Source organism: Vulpes lagopus, chromosome 21, assembly GCF_018345385.1.
Source record: "Vulpes lagopus strain Blue_001 chromosome 21, ASM1834538v1, whole genome shotgun sequence".
NCBI lineage: Eukaryota > Metazoa > Chordata > Mammalia > Carnivora > Canidae > Vulpes > Vulpes lagopus.
Genome location: NC_054844.1, coordinates 4,795,953 through 4,819,702, shown reverse-complemented (window position 1 = coordinate 4,819,702; position 23,750 = coordinate 4,795,953). Strand labels below are relative to the sequence as shown.

General features: G+C 46.4%; 1 protein-coding gene across 4 annotated transcripts in view; it reads left to right on the top strand.

Moving 5' to 3' along the window:
* The window catches only part of CRACR2A (calcium release activated channel regulator 2A), a 165,952-nt gene extending 153,712 nt beyond the window's left edge, over positions 1-12,240 (top strand). For 2 of the 4 annotated variants that reach the window (XM_041735815.1, XM_041735816.1), the window contains one exon: positions 1,270-6,107. In XM_041735815.1, the coding sequence (XP_041591749.1) occupies positions 1,270-1,354 (85 nt within the window). In that variant the 3' untranslated portion in view covers positions 1,355-6,107. Of the gene's footprint in view, positions 1-1,269; positions 6,108-11,005 lie in introns of those variants that run through there. The other 2 variants (XM_041735817.1, XM_041735818.1) reach the window with 2 other exon arrangements.
* The last annotated feature ends 11,510 nt before the right edge of the window (positions 12,241-23,750 follow it).

Below are 23,750 nucleotides of genomic sequence, written 5' to 3'. Positions count from 1 at the left end.
TCTTCTTTTTAAATGCAAATGCTCTGGGAAAGGTCATATCATAGGTCCCTGAACAGTGGCTAATATTTTAGCAGGAGTTAGTTGGCAGCCAGCTAGAAACAACAGTTATAATATGGGCTTCAGGGGAGGGGGTGGAGAAGCCAAGGAAAGGAGGGTCTCTTTGGGAGGACTAGAGGCACCCAAGGTGACAATGCTCAAAGGGTTAGTTCTGCCAAAAGACTATTTTCATAAGTCTCCAACCTATACCAAAATTTAAAAGATAAAAAAACCATACAGGGTCCTCTTTTCAATACTTGGACAATCACTCATTTATTCATTTATTTATAGGCATTCATTTCATTCCGTCTATCCCACCCACCCATCCAGCCATCCATTCACCTATCATCCATCCATTCATTCATCCATCCATCCATCCATCCATCCATCCATCCAACCATTCACCTATTCTTCCAATCTCTCCACCCATCCATCCGCTCACCCACCCATTTATCTATTCATACATGTATCCATCAACTCAACTATCCATCTATCCAAAACAACTTTTTCTATACATTGGAGAGGTTGTGGACTTATGGAAGACCATGGGGAAAGCTGTAGGCTTTTCTCTGCCACTAATTCCCTGGGGCAAGTCACTCTATCTCTCTATGCTTTGCCCCTAACATAGGAACATTCATCATATCATCCCTGCGGACTCAGGCTCTTATAAATATCAAAAGAGATGGTTAAGGTGAAAGCACATTGAGAGTATAAAGCAGGGATAAGATACCACTATTTTTAATCCTTTACCTCCTACATTTAATCATGAACTTTGGCAACATGGAGAAGACCTTCTATAGAGTATATAACCAAAAAGTATATTTTCTGAGTCCCTACTGTGTGCCAGGTACTATGATAGGCTACAGAGACACAGAGACAAAATATAGTCTCTGCTTCAAGCGACTTTCTTGCCTGAGGGAGCCAACCAGGGAAGCAGTACATTCTGACATGGGATGATGGCATTATAACAGGGGAATGGTCAGAATGCTGGCAGGGGTACTTACGCCACCTGGAGAATCAGGGGAGGCTTCTTGAAAGAGGTGTCATGAAGGATCCATATTGACTAAACTTTGTCTTTACAAATTATGGTTATGTACCTATACTTCCGAGGGGAAGACTTTAAATACTCTGATGCCCTAGTGAGACTGAGTTCCCTCCTTATCATGCAGATAGCTTGTAACCCAAGGATCTAACAGCTCTCCACTACTGACACTGTACCTTCCCCTCTTCCAGGATCCTCAAGAAACAGGAAGATACAGCAAGGGAGGACACAATACAGGCTGACCGCCCTGCCAAAAAGAAGTCTTGCTGTGGCTGATGAGAGTCCTCCTAGGACTGCTCCATGCAGGTCTGAGGTCATAGACTTAACCTGAATCCTGCACATGGGCTCCTGCTTGAATGTTTCCACCACAGCCTGCTTAAGCCTTTGTCTTTGTCAGTGGCTTGCCTCCACTGCCAGGAAGGGGAGAACATCCAGGCAGGAAAGCTGCTCTTGCAGCATTCTGGAGTCTTCTATCTCTAGACCCAGATCTCTCTCTAGACCCAGGCACCCATCCCACCACCACCTCCTGCCACATACACCCCCAGCTTGGTTTTGTGGGAAAAAGAAACAGATGGGCTTCTCCAGAAAAATCACCACATGCCTTCTCCACCTCCCTTCTGCTCCCCTTGCCCTTTGGAGCTGCAGCACTGTGGTTGCTGCGGTAACTGCACAGGGCAGACTTGCTGCTTCTTATAGGCCAAAGATATAGCACTCTGGCAGGGCCAGGGTGGTTGGGCTTCCTTTGGCTCCTGTTCTCTGGATATCAATGGGATGCTCTTGGCATATGCTTCATGGACCTTGAGATGCCCACATGGTGTTGAGAAAAGTAAGCCAGGGCATCCATATTCTATTGCACATCCCACCCCCAGCACATCCCACCTTGCCAGGCTGCAGAACCCAGGCTCTCAGCAGCCACCATGCCTCCTGTATTTGTTCCTTCGTGGTCTCTGAAATGTGCCTTACAAGAAATCCACACCCTTTCCTCTGAACCACCCACCCATGACCCTGACTCCAGGGTGGACTGTGGGTGATAAATGTGTGCCTGGGGTTAGGGAGTGGGCTTACTTCCTACTTAACTTTGATTGAGAGATGAAAAGAAAACGAAGGGAAAATCCCATCTGCTGCTAAACAGAGCGACCATTTCTGGAATATAAATAAGGTATATATAGCTTTGTAAAAGCCATTTTCCAATGTTTCTCAAAATAGCTCTTTGAAAAATTGTACATGATGATTAATAGGTTAGATTGACATGCAGGCAGTGAGGCCCAGCACCAGGTCCATAGTTAGAGACTTCATGTTCTTTTCTTTTCTTTTCTTTTCTTTTCTTTTCTTTTCTTTTCTTTTCTTTTCTTTTCTTTTTTTCTTTCTTTCTTTTTTCTTTTCTTTTCTTTTCTTTTCTTTTTCAGAAGACTGTATTTAAAAAAAGAAAGTGTGGCTGTGTTGTTGACATATAGCTGGTGTTTGAAAAATGAGCAGAGTGTAGCTATAGGCTTCAGTGTCCCTGGGACTTCACCAGCAGAGGGTGCTTGCAGGAATGATCTGGGCCCGTGGGTGCTTCCTTCCATCTGGGTGATGGTAAATTCCTAGCCCTAGCAGGGCTCCAGCATTACTGGCTGGCTGTCGGGCGGGGGGGGGGGGGCTGGCAAGAGAAGGGTGCTCTCACCTTGAGTGGGAGCTTGGATGAAAAGGTATGAAGATCACTGCCCATTACCACCCTAGGGCTGCAGGCCCAGCCCCACAGGAAAGTGAATGGTATCCATACCCAAGCGAGACCCAGGAAGGGAGAGGAGAAGAAAGTGTCCACAGTCCTCCAAGAGGGCTCAAGACAACTGTACACAGCCAGCCAGGCAGGAGAGAATCCACTGGTCAGAGTTTTAAGGCTATTCCCTAAAGCCTCCTTCCCAGATTCCTAAAAGGGTCAGGGCCCCATGGATCATCACATAAGTGTCTGCCCCCTTTTTACAGGCTTTTCTCTCCTTCATTTAGTGCTTGGAGGCACCAGGGAGCCCATGGAACTAAACCCAGCACTGAACACCAGGGTGTGCCCCAAGATCTTGGGCCAGCCAGCTCCCTGCCTGGGCTACCATCTCATCAGTAATATGAAGGATGGGCTCTTTGATGCTTCTGGCTCTTCTTGCTCAGAATGTTTATGATGATACCTTCATTTTCCAACTTAGTCTGGCCCTGGCCCTCAGTCTAAATTTGAAGGGAACTCACAGAAAACTCTCTTTCAAAGAAAGGGCACCAGCAATGGTCTCATTCATGGGATTCAGGGGATAATGGGTCACCCAGAAGTGGCCCTCCAATATCTGTGTGGGTGTGTGTTGCTGTGTGAACATGTGTTGTTCCAAGGAGGGGGGCAGATAGAGGGTAAGGATCATCATAAAGAAAGGAAACCAGATCTCCTGCTTCTGAAAGCAGAAAAGCAGAGATGGCAGTTGGAATTTATGGGGCAAGCAGGCTATACCTGGAGTTTCCCAAGCCCACAGATGCCTTTATCCTCTAGGCCTAGTCCTGGCTTGGGGGTGCATTTTTCCATTTAGGAAAAGTGCCTTCAGGGTTTACAGCAGGATAGAGTGAGCTAGTGCCTGACCCTATAGCATATGGGGTAAATCCCCACCAACCCTCAAAGGTCCAGGCAGAGAAAAGAGAGCAGGAAGGGTCTTTAGGCCACTACTGCTTCTTTTCTAACCCCACTTCAAACAAGTACGGATAATGGGACTTCAGAGGGACTCTGAGAAGTTCTGAGTCTCTACATCAGAGCTTCCTCTTCTATCCCCATTCCTTGTAAGCCATCAAGGTGATCAAAGCCACCCCAGTGGCTGTGAGTCTGTCCCAGGGCCTGGCAGAGTGCTGTCAGAGAAGCCTCTGGCTCCAAACCATTTATACTGTTGCAATGATCTTGAGCAAGTCACTTGACCAGGTTTCCTGTTCATGTGTAGATCAGAGGTTTCAATGTCTACCTCACATGGACGTTTTAAGCATTAAGTGAGGCAATGAATGTGAAATACTTAGCACAGTGCCCAGCACACACAGGTGCTAACAGGTAGGGGCTACCATTGTTGTCAACCTCGAGTCACTGCCCCTACCACTAGCCTTGCCCTAATCTTGGATTGAGAACCAGGTAACACTTACTAAGCATCTCTCCGAAGTGGGTGCTCTCACAAACACTACCTAGTTTGAGTACCCAATTGCTTGGCCCGTCTGCCTGGCTTATGAGCTTGTTTTCAGCATTGCCTCTTGGCCCTATTCTCCTTTGTTCCAATGGTTTTCCTGGTTTTCCAATCAGTACCCATATCTTTCAGCCCACAAACCGCTCTGCTTTCCCAGCCATGGTTCTCCAGAACTCAGACAGAAGCTCAGACCAGGTGCCAGGACGTTTACCTAAGAAAGACCTGTGCCCATCACCATCCTTGGTCCCACATTTTCTCTGCTCTTCTGACTCCTTGTGCTGCTTCTGGCATCTGCTGCTGCCCTCAGCCCTGAGTTGCCAAACCAGGGGCTTCAGCACCAAACCAAAGCCCCAGTTGTTCATTTGTTTGTCTGTTTGTCTTTAAGATTTATTTATTTGAGTGCGAGAGCAAGAGAGCATGTACAGGGGGAGGGGCAGGTAGAGAAGAAGAGAATCTCAAGCCAACTCCACACTGAACATGGAGCTTGACATGGAGGTTGATCTCACAACCCTGAAGATCATGACCTGAGCAGAAACCAAGAGTCAGATGCTTTAACCAACTGAGCCACCCAGGCAGTCTGCCGCAGTTGTTTTGCTATTTGTCTGGCATTTATCTTTCTTGGCAGTCTTTGAGGTCTTTTCTGTTCCTCTGTGATACACTAGCTTTCTTCCACCACTCCCCATCCTGTACTCTTTATCTGTTAACACTTCCATCCTTCTTCCCTACTCTCCTGAGGGCCCATTCCAGGTCACACCTTTATGTTTTATCAAAAATAGCCCAACCCTTTGTTTCTGTCACTAGCAGTCAGTACTCTGAAGGATCTTAAACCAATTTCAGCTAAGGTATTAATGCAAATGGTGGTTTAAGGGCTATATGTATATATATGTGTGGGCGCTCGTGTGTGTGTGTGTGTGTGTGTGTGTGTGTGTGTATGTGTGTTAATGAAGAACTTTAAAGGGCACAAAACCCTAGCTCAAGGGAATAAATCCCTAGTGCTCATGGGGGTCAAGTATTTAGGACAGAGCTGCCTTCTCCTAAAGTTTTTTGCTTCAAATATTTTGGGGCTCTATTTCTAGGTTCATATATGTTCATATTTGTTATGTCTTCTTAATGAATTGATCCTTTATCATTATAAGGTGTCCTTCTTGTCTTTAGAACAATTTTTATCTTAAAGTCTATTTTGTCTGATATTAGTAGAGGCATTCCAGCTATCTTTTGGTTGCTATTGCTATAACCTTTTTGATCCTTGTACTTTCTCCCTATTTATGCTTTTAAATGTAAACTGAGTCTCTTGTAGACAACATGCAGTAGATCATGTTTTGTTTTGTTTTTTAATATATTCTTCCAATATCTGCCTTTTAATTGGAAAGTTTACTGTTTACATTTAATATATTGGGTAAAGTAAGAATTATGTCTGCCATTTTGCAATTTCTTTTATTTCATATGTCTTTTTGTTCTTCTATTTCTCCATTACTGCCTTCTTTTGTGTTAGTTATTTTCTAACATACTATTTTAATTATCTTATCATTTCATTTACTATATTTTTTTTACTTATTTTCTTGGTTGGTACCCTGAAAGTAACCATTAATATCTCAGTTTATAATAATCTAGTTTGGATTAATACCAACTTAATTTCAATATGACACAAAATTTTGCTTCTGCATAGTTCCATTCCCCATTCCATATGTTGTTATTATCACAAATTACATCTTTATACATTTTATTTCCACCAACATAGATGTATTGTTATTGCTTTATGCAGTTCTCTTTTTCTTAAAAAAAATATTTTATTTATTTGAGAGAGAATACAAGCAGGGGGAGTGGCAGAGGAAGAGGGAGAAGTAGGCTCCCTGCTAAGCAAGGATTCCCCATGTGGGGCTCGATCCCAAGACCCTGGGATCATGACCTTAGCTGAAGGCAGATGCTTAACTGACTGAGCCACCCAGGTACCCCTATGCAGTTTTCTTTTAAATCAGATTTTAAAACAAGCTATCAATGAAAAATACATTCATAGCATTTTCTATATTTAATTATGTAATTACTTTTACAAGTCCTCTTAATTTGTTGATTCAAGTTACTATCTAGTGTCTTTCACTTCACTAGTATTTCTTGTAGGGAAGATCTGCGAAAGACCAATACTCTCAGTTTTATTTATGTGAAAATGTCTTGATTTATCCTTCAGTTTTGATGGATAGTTTTGTGAGATATTGAACTTTTGGTTGTCAGGGGATTTTTTTCCACTTGGTACTTTGAATATGCCATCCACTGTGTCTGGCCCCATGGCTTCTGATGAGAAATTAGCTGTTAATCTTATTGAGGCTCTTTTTTATATGATGAGTTGCTTCTCTATAGTTGCTTTCAAAGTTCTTTGTCTTTGACTTTCAACAGTTTGATTTTGATGTGTCTCGCTATGGGTCTCTTTAAGTTCATCCTACTTGGAGTTTGTTGAGCTTCTTGGATATGTAGATTGATAGGTTTCATCGAATTTGGGATCTTTTTGGTCATTATTTCCTTAAATATTCTTGACACCTTTTTTCCATCTCCTTTCCTTCTAGAATTCCTGTGATGCATACGTTGGCATGCCTGATGGTGCCCCTCAGGTTTCTGAGGTTTTGTTCATTTTTTCTTCATTACGTTTTGTGTTCCCTACACTGGATAGTCTATAGCCCTATCTTCAAGTTCACTGATTCTTTCTTCTGCCTGCTTAAATATGCTATTGGGAACTTTTCATTTCCATTATTGTACTTTTCAACTCCAGAATTTCTATTTGGTCTCTTTCATAATTTTTATATATTTGTTGATTCTATTTGGTGGGGCATCGTTCTCAGACTTTCCTTTGGTTCATTAGAAATGGTTTCCTTTAGATCTTTGAACAAACTTAAAATAGCTGGTTTAAAATTTCAAAGACCTCGGATTGCTAGCTATCTGTACTGTGCACAAATCAAGTTCTACTTATTAGTCCTTTCTTCCTTCCTCACACTTCACACAACATAGCCAGGACTTGTCTCATGCTTTAGCCCCACTTCTAACTTCCTCCCTAAAGCCTTTCCTGTCTTCTGTGTTGGATGACTGACGTGAAACTCAGAAATCCTTCAGATCTGAGAAACATCCCTTCCCCCTTGAGCTTCTGGATATCCTGCTGGAGATGAGCTGCCCAAGGTAATGTCCATCTCCTTGAGAAAGTGAAAGGAGGCCAGACATCCTCAGACAGCTTTCGCTTTTCTGCCAGGAAGCCAGACATTCCAGTTTCACTCCAAAGGAATAGATAGGGGAATACTACAGATCAGAAGTGTTTAATTACTTCAAAATAATGAAATCACAGTACACAAACATACAGAAACAAATATTTAAGTAATTTCTTGCTGACTGGGCTTAGGAGCACTGTCACCTCTCCTCCCATTATTTGGGGAAAAGAAATTGGCTATACAAATTCCAACCAAGTTCAGTCAAAATCTTTAAGATTTTACTTTATTAGTTATTTCTTCCCTTCTTATCTGGGTGTGTGTGTGTCAGGGTGAGGGGTAGGGATGATGATGGTTGACATGATGTAGGATCTTTCTAAACCTCTCCCACTTCCTAACTCTATTAATATTCCTAATAATAAGTATGCTAATTATCAGCAGTAGCAGTAACAAAGAACATCATAACTCCAACTTTCATACAGTTCAGTGGAACCAGTTACAGCGAAGTGCACTACTTAGGAAGAACCTTGCTGGAAATGGTGGGGGTTGGGAAACCATATGGTGCTTGGCTGAGGACCTGAAACCAATAGAAACTGAGATGGATTTGGTGAGGTTGTATCGTTTGTCATCCTAGGGAAGGACTGAGTCAAGTCCAAGAATGAGCCCCTCTCTCAGAGCTGGAACTTCATCAGCTCTTTGGCTCTGTTTCAGAAGTGGTACTTGCAGGCTCTTGACATGCACCAGAAGACTCCCCTCCCAGCAAATGAGGACTCCTAGGGCCAGTGGGGCATATGTCATCATAATGAATTATGACTGGATCCATCTGACCTATAAAAGTAAATGCTACCCATGAAAACATTGCACTACTAAGCAAAAATGCCCAAAAACATGGACAGAGGGAATGGGATTTTTTTTTTAACTTGGAATTGAAACATGTAGAGCTCAAGGAGCCTCATAATGAATTTAAGTAAGATGACTATGTAGCTAGAATTCATTGAGCGTGTGTAGCACCAGGTCAAGGACAGAGTGTCAGGGTATGATTTAACATCCAGTCCATAGGCTCCCCAAGGCCATTCTGTAATGATATTGTATTGTACTTATTTATACACACTGCCCACAGGGCTTGTAATGAGTGAAATGCACTGGACTGAACTCCCGAGAGCAGGAGCATTCATCTCTGCCTCATGTTTGGCATAGTGTCTGGCAAACAATGTTTGCCTTATAGGAACAGTTGAGAATAGAGCATCATTTCTCAAGAACAAGGCCCACCACTTGGTGAGCCACTCCAATGGAGCCTCAGTTCCCAGAGGCTGGATGACTGGATCTCTGTAGTCTGGTGGACCCATGGGGTTCCCTCACTGCTTCAAATGATTTGCTGCTTCTGGCTCTTAAAACAGAGTGCTGAGAAGCATTCCAGCTGCTGTGATTCAATTGCATTTCAGACAGTGTGATGCCTATCAAAGCATTCCATCTCATCACCCTGCAGCCTCCCCAGCTGTTGCTAGTAGCAATCCATTACCCTCAGGCAGCTCAACAACTCAATTTGACTTGGGCTCCATGCCTTTGTGTATAAAGATGCCTCCCTGCTTGGTTCTCTTCCTTCCAGATATAGAACCGACCATCTTTACCAGGCTGTGCCTCTCCCAGATGTTTTCTGTAACCTCTAAAGGTCAGCTCAGAATACGAACCTGCACACAAGTTGTGTGGCCTTAGGCAAAATCTGGAACTGCTTGGGTGTTCTGAACCCTAGCTTCCAAATCTCTTAAAATAGAATTCCCTGTCCTACTGTCTGCTAGTGTGAAGGTCAAACAAGAACTCTAGGGAAAGGGTTTAGTCAACTGAAAGCCTCTAGACAAATGTTAGTTATTACATCATCATCTATCTCCCTGTGCAAAAGACCAAACAAAATAAGAAACAAAGTCCCACACTTCTTGGTAACCAGAATCTGGGGCCCTAGGTAAAAGCATCTCCCATTTCCCTGGGCTAGTAGAATAAGGAAAATTTGCATTCCTTCAAGCTACAGATTCCTGTCAAAGAATGCTTTGTCATCTTTCCACTCTGCCTTGAAATAGGGCAGGGTCCCACCATCGCAGACTACGAGGTTCTCACTGGCAGGGTTTTTGTCTTACTCATTTTTCTATTTACGTAATAGATGTGTTGTTGTCCAGTCAAGACTTCAACAGTTCACTCCTAATTGAACTACCTTTACACATATGGTTTATAGACTTTCACTTTGGGATGGTGAAAAGCTCTGGAGTTGGAGGAGAGTGATGGTTGCAGAGAATATTGTGACTGCACACAATGTCACTGAATTGTGCATTTGTAAATGGTTAAAATTGCAAATTTTACATTTTGTGTATTTTACCATAATATAGTTTTTTCAGAAAACACTTTCATAAACATTTTTATTCCATGAATGAATATAAGGTTGGCTCTCTTCAATGCCCAGCAATTGAGGATCTAAGGTATTTGTCTCAGGCTGTATCAGAGTTAAGGGAGCAAGAAAGGAAGACAAGCTTACTTAATGCCCTTGATGCATTAGTGTACTCAAGGGTGAGGAAACACCTGGAAACCCACAAGTATACACCAGTGTTCCATAAAAATGCCATCACCCTAAGACTCCCTTCCTTTAAGGGCCTCTACAAGCCCCACTCAACCTTGGATTCGACTGGGGAAGGACTCTCAGGGCTCCTGGCACTTCTACCCCTACACTTCTCTTTATGGGTTTGACTCCTTTCCTTGTAGAGAAGCTCGTGGGGACAGGACCTTCATATCCTATGTGCCAACAGGAGGGGCTAACCTGGTCTCAGAATGTGGGCTGAATAACAGTGTGCTGAATGAGACGAAAAAAAAAAAAAAAAAAGAATGACAAGTCTTTTGTGACTCCTGAAATTGTGTTGCATTGACTACAGCAGGAAATACACTCATTAGCATCCAGAAATACTTTGGTTTAGAAAGATTTATGCTATAATCACTTATGGTAAGGAGACTAGGGACAAGCATAGGAGGGCTGGAGTAGGAGAGGACCCAAATACTGTGTTCCATGATGAAGGGCCGACTTAGGCATTACACTCACTCTGAATGACTCAACAGGGCCAGATTAGGACCACCCAGCACAGAACATGGGGATTATGATCCACCCTAAGGAAGTGTGTTCCAGTGAGCACTGCCCAGCAATGGAATAGGCTGCCTCACCAGATAGTGAGCCCCTGACACTGGAGGTATTCAAGCAGATGTTGAGCACTCTGCTCTTAGGATTCCCTCTACCTCTACCCTACCAACCCTGAGAGTCTGGGATTGTTTTGAAGTGAGACTAAAGTATACTAGTATAAGATGTGCCAGGGAGTCTGGATGAGTTGACCAAGAAGCATCCCTGGACCAGGAGAATGTTGAGCCAGTCCATTTCTCCAGTTAGTTTTGCCACTCACCCTTCTCTATGTTCTCCCCTGCCCCACGTTTCCCTCCCTTTCCAGTTTTCTTCATCTCTGTCTCTTTCCACCATCCACTCCCCATGCTCCCACTGCCCAGGAGTAGAAAGCACCTGGCCTAAAAGTCTCCCCGTTCTTCCACAGCTTGCCTGGCATGGGGAGAGGTGCTGCATCTTTGCCAGCGTCCTGCCAGCTCCTCTATTGTGGCAAGTGAAATTACCAGCTTCACACTGCGGGTCTATTTAAATCAGCCTTTCATGTCTGATGGATTTAAAAATATGCTAGAAGTCAGCATCTTAAATACAAGAAACACAAACAAGCAGATGAGGCTGCGTTTTCCTCCCTCTGTGCCCATCCCACCCTCTTCCCTTCCTCCCACTCTCTCCTGCCCCCTCCCAAGGCAGTTTTCATTCACGAGGCCCATCTCCCCCTCTCCCCATCCTTCTGTGTCTCTAGCTGGCACAGCAGTCTTCAGCCTGAGCAGTGGCTGGGAACCCCAGAGTCTAGGTTCCCTCTTCAACTCCGTGGGACACGAACAAGGCCCCCCAGCATGAATGCTGGCACCCTCACTCCCCACATGGTGTGGTGGCAGTGGCAGGGTTGTCTTCTGCACTGACTATCATGTGCAAAGGTAGCCCCAGACTGAACCCCGGGCAGGCTCACCAACCTGCCTCCTGTCACAGATGGGGAGGCTGTACCCAGGCAGGAGGGATGACTTGCTGTGATGCTGGCTCCTGACCCACTGCCCTGGCAGGGCACAGCCCACCTTCCCAAGCGTGTGTGTTCAGTTTTTCAGGAAGGCCATTTGTTAGCCCAGAGCCCCACAGCTCCCAGTAATCCACCTGTGAGAGTTTCTCAGGCTCCAGTCACAGCAAGGGTACCTGTCTGTCCCCGGATACTGAGTGGGGATGACCTGGGTCCATGGCCCACTTTGGTTGACCCAGCCCAATTTTCTCCAGCTACAATTGAAGTCATTCTCCCTAAGCTCTATCATCTCTTTGAGACTTGATAAGTGGTCCCCGCAGCAGGTCCTCAGCCCATGGGCCGCTGGTCAGCTCCAGAGTTGCAGTGAGGAGACTAGGAGAGGCTGCCTCACCTGGAAGTGGCTCTACTGCTCTGTCCGTGGCTCAGGTGAGGTGGTAGTTCCACCTGGTGGTCCTCAACCTTGGATGTCTACTGGAATCATCTGGGCAGTTTTTCCTTACTAGTTAATTTATTTTTATTTATTCTACTTCTACTTGTCTTATTGTTAAAAATAATGCCAATCTTCACCCCCCACACACACCAGAATTTCTGATGTAAGTAGAAGTTAAAAGAGCTTTAAAACTTTTGCTTAATATTACTATTGTTAGCAATAAAAATAATGGAATGGAATAATGTGAAAAATCTGCTTGTGTGTGAACCTTTTCTTGCCCTTGGATCTGCTCTTGTATGCCTCTGTGGCTTTGCCTATGCTGTTCCCTCTGGCTGGATTCTTTAAGAGAATGTCAAGGACTTGCTTACAGCCATGCAGCAGGCTATCAGCGAAGCAGATGGCCTACTGGGGCTCTGAGGCCTCCATAGTATTACGCGCCCTCTCACTACCAGGCCTCAAAGAGCAGCCACATGCTGATGCTCCACACTCACAAGGGACACCGAATTCCCTGTATGTCTGTGGATATAGCGTACTCACACACGTACACCCCACATGCCCGCGCATACTCATACATAGAACTATACCACATACCACACACTCAGGTACTCATACACACACACTCATGCAGGTACCACACACACACCCCAAATACTTACACACCATACATAGACACTCAGACACATCACATACTCACCAAACACACTCACCAAATGCACTCATATACCACACACCACACATACTACATACTCACACGTGTACCATACACCTCACACACATGTACATGCAAACATACCATACACTCAGACCTCATACACACACCAAATACTTACACACCATACACACACCACAGACTCAGACGCATCACACACATACCACATACATACCACACACAATCACCACACACACTCACATACCACACACCATATACTCAGACACCACACATTCACACGTGTATGACACAAACACCACACACATGTACATGCAAACATACCAACTACTTGGACACACCACATACACCATCACATCACATACTCAGATACCACACACTCACACATGTACCACACACTCTACACACCCAGACACACACATTCAGACACACAACACACACTCTCTGACTCACATACACACATTCACCAAGAACATACCACACACACCATGCACTCAGACACCACACACTCATGCTTTTTTCACACACAAACACACCACACTCTGTGATGAAACTGCACACTCTACCCATTCCAATTTCATCCCTGACCCCTCCTCAGTAGTCCCACAACTGACGGCTTGAAATGCTTTCCATGAAGGTTTGAATATGTGCTATTGTGCCAAGCAATACACTATGCCCTTGGACCATAAAAAGGGAGAAAAAAAATCAGGGTGCTCAAAGTCAGTGGAACTTTACAGCAGCGATGGGAAATGAGAGGGACAGTGCAGGGTGCTCTGGGACGTGGGAAGTTAGTGAGACTAAGTTGTCTCTGGGTTTGGAGTTGGGGGAGCTACCTTTTATCAAAGGATTGAATGGTGGCCTGAGAGCAGGAAGGTAAAGGGGTGCCCTCCAGCAAAGACGGAAGGGGAGCAGTCCAAGTGGTGGAGAATAGGAATGGTGAGAAGAGAAGGGGAAGAGGGAAGATGGTCTGGGGATCCAGCAATGCTGGCTGCCAGGCTTGTGGGCAGGTGTAGGATGAGGATTCTAGGGTCAGGGATGGAGCATGAATTGGGGGTGTAAGCAGATGAGACCAAACCCTGAGAGCCCACCTGGACCTAAACACCATCTTGTGGGTGACAAGGAACCAGTGGAGGTTTTTTTTTTTTTTTAAGATTTCATTTATTTATTCATGAGAGATTCATGAGAGACACAGAAATAGAGGCAGAGACAGAAGCAGAGGGAGAAGCAGGCTCCATGCAGGGAGCCCAATGTGGGACTCAATCCCGGGTCTCCAGGATCACAACTTGGGCTGAAGGCGGCGCTAAACCACTGAGCCACCTGGGCTGCCCACAGTGGAGGGTTTTAGAGGAAGTAACAGGGTCAGATCTGTGACTAAGGGCAGGAAGAGAAGTAAGGTTTTTCTGTGCTGGTCCCGGGACCTGAGGTGAAAGGACCAGGATGTGGTGAGGAGGGAGAAAGAACCTCATAAACAACCAACCTCAACTTCCAATGTGACCCCTATTTGCTCATGAGCCAGGCCACATTTTAAACCTTGGCATTCCCACAATTCAGGGTGTTTCCAGGCAGGTCAATACTTCCTCCTTCTCAGATAGGGAAACTGAAGGAATCCATAAAAATCTGCCTTTTGCTCCTTGTCCTGCTTTTATCCTTGCTAGGACCTGCACCCCACTTTACACGTGCCTCATAGGGCGAATAATGTGTGTCCTCCTTGGAAGGGACAGGGAGTCAATGATTTCTTTAGATGTCATCCAGCATAACAGATAACATCTAAGGAAGGACTGGATGAGAATGACCCCATGAAGCCATGATATACAGGTGCTAGACATCTTGACACCAAGATCCCCTGACTCCAAGGAATAAGTGACTTATAGAGGACACCTGGACCCTTAGCCTTGTTCTAATCAGTTCCTGGGTGCCTTAGAGGATACTTAAATCAGATCATAATCCTCAATAAAAATTCCAGGCCCCAAGCAAAGACGAGTCTTTGCTCCTTTTCTTTTCCGAGTCTCCCAGATGCTGTCTGTATCTGCTCTATAACTTCAATAAACTCTGCTCTCACTCCCTGCTGGCTGGCATTTGCTTTCTATCCTGCATGTAGTCAAGGACCTCTCTTGTCTCTGCCCTCTGTGTCCTTGGACCCAGCCAGCCTGCATCAATCCTGTACCTTAAGTCATTAAATCTTAACCACTGGTTTTTTTCTAAATAAATACAGCGAACCTTAGGAAAGGTGGTTTCTCAGAATGAGATGGGGATTATACGCTGCAAACCTCAAGCCAAATAAAATTAGATTTTTGTATCATCTACACCTTTGAATTATCCAGACCCAAATTTCCATGCATATAAATAGTTAAAGCTAGATGTGGTTTGTGGGCTGGGCAGGAGTAACAGAATACCCACGAGTATAGAGCACTTCAGAGTTTATAACTTTCTTTCATGACACCTTCTATGGATCATCTCCCTCTGTGGGACTAGACACTCAATGAACATGAAGACCTCCTCTAGAGCAAGGCTGGCCAGAAACAGAGCTGGGACTTATTCAGCCCCCAAACTCTTAAGTCTGGGGCCAGAGTCACTGTGCTTAGATGTGATCACATTGTTTGCCCTCAGCTTCCATCTACTGTTTGTCAATCAGAGCCCCCTCTGCCTGATGCTGGATACCTGTACAGTCCTACTCCTCCCACCCCTTCCCTCAACTTCCTCAGAACCCACATCTTCACAGGCCTCCTTGTTTGGGGACGCTCTGGGGAATGACACACAAAAGGGAATCTAATCAGAGATAACCAATAGGCAATATTAGCAGAGCCAAATGAAGTCCATACCTAGATGAGAGTCAGTCAGCCTCGGCCAGCAGGCAGCCAGTACCCTTAATTCCATTTCCTCTTGGTTATTAAAATGATTTTCCAAGAGATAGTCCCATTTCAGGAGAGTTACAGACTAATAAAGTGCAGTGAAGCGCCCAGAGAAGCCTGCAGCTGGGCCTGCCCTTCCATTTCCTTTGGCTGCTCACTGGCAAAGCCTCTGGGGTGTCTTTCTGTAGTCCTGGAGGGACCTTCATTCTCCACCCTGAGCCATATTTCTCACCCTGACCCTGGACACCCCCCCCCCCCCGCAAAAAAAAAGCCCAGCAGCCATTCTCCTTTCTCCCACTGAAAAGTCTGGTATAGGATCTTCTCGGAAAACTCTGAGCCCAGGGTCACAAAATAAGAACTATAGAATGTGAAAATCACAGATTCTTCAGGCTGGTGCTGGGAGCAGGTGAGGGGGATGCCGGAAGATCATCCCAAGCAAGCACCTTTGTTTCATAGATGAGAACCCTCAGGCCTACACGGGGCTGGCCACACAGGAGGTCCCAAGAACAGAAGCAACAAGGTGTACTGGCAACCAGCAGGAGTGTCGTGGCAGCATGTCATCTGCTCCTTTGGCAAATATTTATCCAGTGTCTATGATGGGCCATGGGACTGTACTCAACATTGAAACATAAACATGAATTAGCTATAGAAATTTCCCTCTAAGAGATTGCAGTCTCGGGGCGAGGGGAACAGACACAAAAACAGATTCTGGTAATACAGAATCATAGGTGTAGGCACAGAAAGTTGCCCAGAGATGCAGGGAGTGTGGTTCACACTGGTGAGGTTCTCAGAGGCCAACATGTCCAGGTCCTGGAGACACTCAGAGCCTGGCATAAGTCAGAGCCTTAGCCTGTAATCATAGCAATAATAGTGAAAATACACCATATTGACTGTGTCCCAGGCACAGTTATTTTTTTTATAAATTTATTTTTTATTGTTCAATTTGCCAACATATAGAATAACACCCAGTGCTCATCCCATCAAGTGCCCCCCCCTCAGTGCCCGTCACCCATTCACCCCCACCCCCCGCCCTCCTCCCCTTCCACCACCCCTAGTTCGTTTCCCAGAGTTAGGAGTCTTTATATTCTGTCTCCCTTCCTGATATTTCCTACCCATTTCTTCTCCCTTCCCTTCTATTCCCTTTCACTATTATTTATATTCCCCAAATGAATGAGAACATACACTGTTTGTCCTTCTCCGATTGACTTACTTCACTCAGCATAATACCCTCCAGTTCCATCCACGTTGAAGCAAATGGTGGGTATTTGTCGTTTCTAATGGCTGAGTAATATTCCATTGTATACATAGACCACATCTTCTTTATCCATCATCTTTCGATGGACACCGAGGCTCCTTCCACAGTTTGGCTATTGTGGACATTGCTGCTAGAAACATCGGGGTGCAGGTGTCCCGACGTTTCATTGCATCTGTATCTTTGGGGTAAATCCCCAACAGTGCAACTGCTGGGTCGTAGGGCAGGTCTATTTTTAACTCTTTGAGGAACCTCCACACAGTTTTCCAGAGTGGCTGCAGCAGTTCACATTCCCACCAACAGTGCAGGGGGGCTCCCCTTTCTCCACATCCTCTCCAACATTTATGGTTTCCTGCTTTGATAATTTTCCACACCAGGCACAGTTCTCATTGAATCCTTACCGCTTCCTCTGAGGAAGATAGTACTGCCAGTTTACAGGTCAAGGAAACTGAGGCAGAGAGAGGCTAGCTCCTTTGCCTGAGGTTACTCAGCCAGGAGACAGAGAACTGGGGTCCTAGCTCCAGAATCCACATTCCAGTGTAGCCCAGGTTCCTCTGCTCCCTAGTGACTACAGGTCCTCAGGACCGTGGGCAGCCTCCCACCATCATGGCCAGGTATGAGCTCCTGGTCCAACTCTGCTCCACAGAGCTGGAAGCCTGGGTCCTGAGTCATGTTGAATGACCTCGGGTTTCCCCAAGCCCTGGCTTTGCTCTGACCTCCCACGGTGTCTCTAATCCAGGCATCTGCAAAACCACCTTCAGAATTGCTTTCAAGCAATAGGATCATGTGCCTTCTCTCTTTGGCCCCAGAAAGCAAGCATTTCCATCTACTGTGGGCAGAGACTCTACTTGGAGTTGTTTCTCCTTCCCTTCCTCCCTAAGAGAGCCCAGAGTCACCTGCTTGTTCTCATCTGGGGCCCTCAGTTCCAAGAACAGGGAGCTACCGTTTATTAGCAGCTGCCACATGCTGCATGCTGTGTGGGGTGAGTCAGCAGGACATCTCAGACTACCTCATCTGACACTTGCAACGACCCTGGAGAATGGCATTAGTCTCATCTGCATTGAACAGAGGAAGAATTCACATAGTAACAAAGACTCCCAGTAACTCTCAGCAGGCCTCAGAGCCACTGGCTGCAGGAGTCACACTTCAGGCCCAGGTCTGTTTCTCTCCAAGGCTGGCTGGAGTTCAAGGGCGTCATCCATGACCATGAAACTGAGTGGTGAATCTGTGAAGCCTGCGTCTTTGGCTTTGAGCACAATGCTGTATCCAACTGAGCTAACCAAGCATGGCCAGAAAGCAATTGTCATGATATCAGAAACCCATTATGACCCACAAAGCCTCTGAAAGATCCTTCAAGAATCCGTCTGTGAGTTAAAAGCGATGCTGAGCATTATGCTCCCCTGGAAACAGTTGCCTGGGGCTCAGAGACAGGAGAACCATCCAGAGACACAGAGCCAGCCTTACACCAACCCTACCAACCACCTTCTGCCTCCCAGACAATTACATCCTCTGAGCTGAGGGGAAGCCAGCCTTGTGAGGAGAACAGTATGACATGACACCAGAAAGGATAATGCAAATAATCTCAGAGTTGCACAAATTGCTCCTTTGTAGATCCCTGAATGGTGAACAAGGCATTCCTACAATGAAGCAATTTGTATTCAAGCCATTTTCTACAGCGGCATTCTAGAGAAGCCTCAATCTCCACCCTCCACTCGTGGCTCCTGGAGGCCCTGCTGGATTTATGTTAACCTTGTCTATGGTTGTCTGTGGTTTTCTGAAGCAGGAAGTAGGTTAAGTCTATTACCGGATTCCAGAGTAAAGGACTGCCAACTTGAGCTCATTGAATTGTGAGCATGTGTGGTGGGCAAATATTGTCCTGTCACTTTCCTGATTAAACCCTCAGTGGCTTCTCAGTGCCCAAGGCAAGTATCTCCCTGACACTGTGCCTCCCAAGGCCCTTGACCGTGGGCCCCAGCTGTATCTTCTCACTGCTATCCCCTGGCCCTGGCCTTTGTTCTTCTCTGCTCCTCTTTTTCTTTCTTTCTTTCTTTCTTTCTTTCTTTCTTTCTTTCTTCTTTCTTTCTTTCTTCTTTCTTTCTCTTTCTTTCTTTCTTTCTTCTTTCTTTCTCTTTCTTTCTTTCTTTCTCTTTCTTTCTTTCTCTTTCTTTCTTTCTTTCTTTCTTTCTTTCTTTCTTTCTTCTTTCTTTCTTCTTTTTTTTTTTTAAGATTTTATTATCTATTCATGAGAGTGGCAGACAGGCAGAGGAAGAAGCAGGCTTCCTGCAGGAAGCCTGATGGGGGACTCTATGCTAGGACTCCAAGATCATGACCTGAGCCAAAGGCAGATGCTCAACCACTGAGCCACCCAGGTGCCCCTCTTTCAAATGTGTCACACTGTGGCCACCTTTGGGCTGGGCCTTGGCACAGATGCTTTCCCATCTCTCCCTCCTTTGCCTCACCCCTCTGCTTCTGCTTTTGTGAATTCCTATTAAAGTTGTATCTTCAGAGAGACTCTCTTTTTTAAAGATTTATTTATTTCAGAGAGAGAGAGAGAGAGAGTGCAATGGGGGGAGGGGCAGAAAGAAAGAAAGAGAGAGAGAGAGAAAGTAGATTCCCCATTGAGCAACATGGGGCTTGATCCCATGACCCTGAGATCATGACCTGAGCCGAAATCAATAGTTGGAGGTCTTAACCAACTGAACCCCCCAGGCATCCCCCGAGAAGCTCTCTTGATTTCCTAGTGCTCTTACTTCCTCAGCCTCTGCCTTTCCTCATATTTATCATTTTTATTTAGGCTCTGCTCCTCCTTTAGCCTGTAAATTCCAAGAGGGCACACGCACTAGTTTTGTTCACTCCTGTGTTCCCAGTGACTACCGTAGAGTATGCTCCATGGGAGGGACTCAAGAAATATCTACAGAAGGGAGGAAGTTAGGTAAGACTACTCACTTTGCTCTTCTGGTTCTAACTGGGACTGGAACTACAGGCCTGGTGCTGCAGATGAAGTAGCATCCCATGCTTGATCTGAAAGCCGTGCCCTGTCTCCAGACAACAGGTGGTGAGGGCATGCCCTCCTGCTCCCAAATAGATCCTCCATGTTTTGTGATGACATGCTAATCCTAGACCATGCTGCAGGGTGTGCAACAGAGTATTTCTGCATCTCTAGGCTTTGCTCTTGTCTTCCTGCACAGATGCTCTCTTGGGAGGCTCAATCCTTGCTCTGGGCACAGAAAGGGATTGCTATTGTTCTGTTCTTCTAACGCCCTCTGACTCACAATACCAGAGTGGCATGTGCCTCAGACACATTAATGTCAATTTGTGACAATGGGGAGGTGGCTGGTTATTTCCTATTAAGTGGAGCCAGATAACTCTCATGTAAGCATTTATGTGGTTATTGCAGTCCAGATGAGGTTCCCAGCCAGGTCCCCACCTCATCCCTCTTGCCAGGCCCAGAACGTGTTTCCAAGCCACTAACCCTGGCCATCAAACAGAATAGATGCTCTGAGCACACAAACTCAATACATTATTTATTAAAACCAAATACCACTAGAGGGAAAGTCTTCTGGGAAAAGCAGCATGTGTTGGATTCCAGAGTAAAGCGAACATTTTGGTTTGCTACTGCTCTTCTCCACGGGATGCAAACCAGGCCCTGGATGTAGACTCTAGGCTCAGTCTCGATGTCCCTAGGAAGTCCTTACATTTTGAAATGCAGGTGGACAAAGCCAGAAGGGGAGGCCCTGCCCAGAGTGCCCTAGGTGGGGCTATGGCATCTCGTTAATTGAGGATCTTTTAGTTCTAATGGAGGTACACACATTTGTTGGTGTCAGTCACTTCCTGATGCAGGTCTGAGAGATCTCCACAAACCACTTGTGAGGCCTTTAAAGAGCTAATGAAGAGGAGCAACCAAGCAGGCCACTTTAGCCCAGGGCTTTTGGCAGAAACTCTATGTGTGTGTCACCTGCAGTGACAGGCCTGCCGTCCTGGGGCCTTGCTGGCTGCTGACCGTGGCTCTGACAGCAGATCCTGCACCCACCAGGACCCTCAGAAGCCCACAGGCTCAGGCACTGGCATCCAGGTATGTTTCTCGATAATGGAGTTGGAATGCAGGACAGAAATATCATTAAAATAGCAAATATAACCAGAATTGCGATTGTGCCTTACTGGTTCCAGAGATGCTTTATGTTTATCTCATTTCATCCAGGTCATCTCTTTTTGAGTCTTGTGGATGTGGAGGGACCTGCCCAAAGGCACAGTTAATAAGTGGCATCACCGGGGTTTGCCTCGGTCTGTGGCTCCAATCCTCACAGCCTGTGGCAGAGCTGTCCAGTGACTGATGCTGCCTTTTCAAAAGGGGGGCTGCAGGGCCTGGGTCAAGTGACCCAGCAGCCCAGGAGTTCCTTCTGCTCAGTTTGCCGAAGCTGAGGTGTGAGATAGAGTCCAGTATTTGGGAAAGACCCTTTTCACTTCTGCTGTGATAAATGACCTCCTTCCGGACTGTCATTCTCGGATTATGACAGACTGGGCCCTTCTACAGAATTCATAGATAGCAGGGCAATTCAGGCATATTTTCTTCCTGTTTCATAGGCTTAATGAGGGAGAGATGTTAAGGAGGCCAATACCTCACCACTCACCCTGACACAGCTTGTGTTCCGAGCTGCACTCAGGCTCTGGATATGGTGGGATGGGGTAGAGTAGGCTGGTTAGAAACATGGCTGAGGGACTTCATTTCTCAGTTTGGGGGCAGGAGTGAGCCCAGCCTTCCCAGAGACTGACAACCGAGAGTGAGGCCATGAGGGTAGGGTGATGCCTGCTGGCTCTGCTATATGCCATTGGCCAGCTCAGGGCCTGGAACTCATTAAGTATCCAATAAGTGCTGTTGGCCAAACTTCTGATCCTTGAACATGTTATGTCTGAGCCTTAGCTGAATATGAGCTCATTGCTTCTAAGGCATTGGGCTCAAGGCAGCCTAGGAGGCTCTAGACATGGAGCCAGGAAATTCATTGTGGTTACACAGGTGTGAGGAGATCACCCAACCTCAAGCAGGCTTATCCTCGCAGTCCCAAGACCACAGGCCAGGGGTTGGGCACAGCATGTGGCAGCCCAAGGTTCTAAGATAAGTGCCACATGGGTGGGGTTGCACTCAGAAGCCAGGTATGCAGAGTGGTGCTATTCAAGATTCCAGGCAGGGACCCAGAAAAATCTGTCTTCAGGAAGAGGGCTCCAGGGTAGGGGACCTCTGCGCAGTGGCAGGGGTGGGGTAGGCTATGAAAACAAGACAGAGTTCCCCTAGTATGTGAGACCCAAAGGTTAAAGAAAGGAGATCACCCCATGGTCACAGCTGGCCATTAAGCCAAGGACAAACTCTTAGCCAGGTGACTGATCGATCCAAGGCATGAGAATGGGCCAAGATGTCTTTCTTAATTTCACTTTGTTACAGAGGTCTGGATTCAGGCTGGGCCTCAACATAAGGTGTCAACTATGGTACCAAGAGGAGATGAAGGCTATAGAGACAGGGGAGCAGAGAGGGTCTGGCACAAGGAAGATAGCTCCACGGGGTGGCTTTTACAAGAGTAAGGAAAATGTCAGGATGCCTCCAGGGCCACAGATAGAAGAGACAGGAGCCTGGTAGTCCTAGAAAGGCTCCTGGACACATTCCATGAAGTCAAGCTGGCCAGCTGTCACCCTGTCTCCTCCCACCTGCACCCCGATGCTGTTCAAGGAGGTAGAGAGAAGCCAGTTCCTGTCCTTGGAGCCTACGTTCTAGTGGGGAAGAGAGACCATACATCCAATGGTCCTCAGAGTGATTCAGGTAGAAGAGTCCAAATAAGATCACCAGAGGCCCTGTGGCTGGCTGTGGATCTGGGAAGAAGTACTAGGAATGGAATGGAGAAGTTCCCCCAAAGAGGAAGAAGGGAAGAAGAGAGACAAGAGTGCCACTCATAGGTTTTTTACAGCCTTTTTAAAAAGAAAAAAAAAAAGCAGAGTCAGAGACAGAAAGGCTTTCACAAGTGAAGTCATCTTTACAGCATCTCTACTGTCATGCCAAGACCTCATCTCACACACCGACTTCTATTCAGAACATGCTCCAGGCAGATATTGCTTATTTTCTACCAAATCAGAGGGAAATTATAGTTCCCACTGGAGCATTTCAGTGGGCAGGGGGAAGGGACTGCTGTGCCTCTCTAGGCTCCAGCCCTGCAGCCCAGGAGCAGCGCCAGGAATGGCGTGGCAGAAGCTGGAGACCCGGGGCTGGGGTAAGCTGCAGGGGTGACCTTCTTCTGGTGGCTGGAAAGACCCATGGCCTCTGCTCAGCTCAGTTGTCCCCTGGGCCCCAGGGATGTCTGGGAGGCCTGCAGGCCCCAAATGCCTAGAGCAACTGGTGGAGTGGGGGTCACATCCTGGTTAGCTACCAATGTATGATTTTACCCCATTGACCATGGGTGGGATCCTCCATGAGCTTGGCTGGGCTCCCATTCTCCCTGGAAAGGCAGAATGTAGAGGTTCCCCAAATGCCACCGCAGTGAAAACCCACTAATGAGTTTCCCTCAAATGCCCTCTGGGGGAGCCTCCACCCCTAAGTCCTTCTCCAGCCCCCTTCCCTCTCCTAATACATCCACTGCTGTCTCCTCAAGTTTTCCTGTCCTTCTCGTCTAACACATGTGGATGAAAAGCATTACATGATGCTTGCTGTACGTATCTCCAGATAGGAGTGGCCTCCAGGCCTGGGTTCAGAGAGATCAGCATGGGGAGTGGAGGGGCCACTGGGCGGGACTGTGGTCATGGTCCAACTCTGTTACAACTCCACTCCTCCTTCCGGGGCCTCAGTGGGCCTCCCCTACAGAATGGGTGGGGTTGCCTCTGCCCTCACTCCCCGGACTCTGGGGAAGCCAACAAGTATGTTATGGAAGGATAAAGGCTATTGCTGCTGGAGTCACTGATCCTTCACAAGGGCACTGCCAGCCCCAGGACACCCCACCCACAGCCAAGCC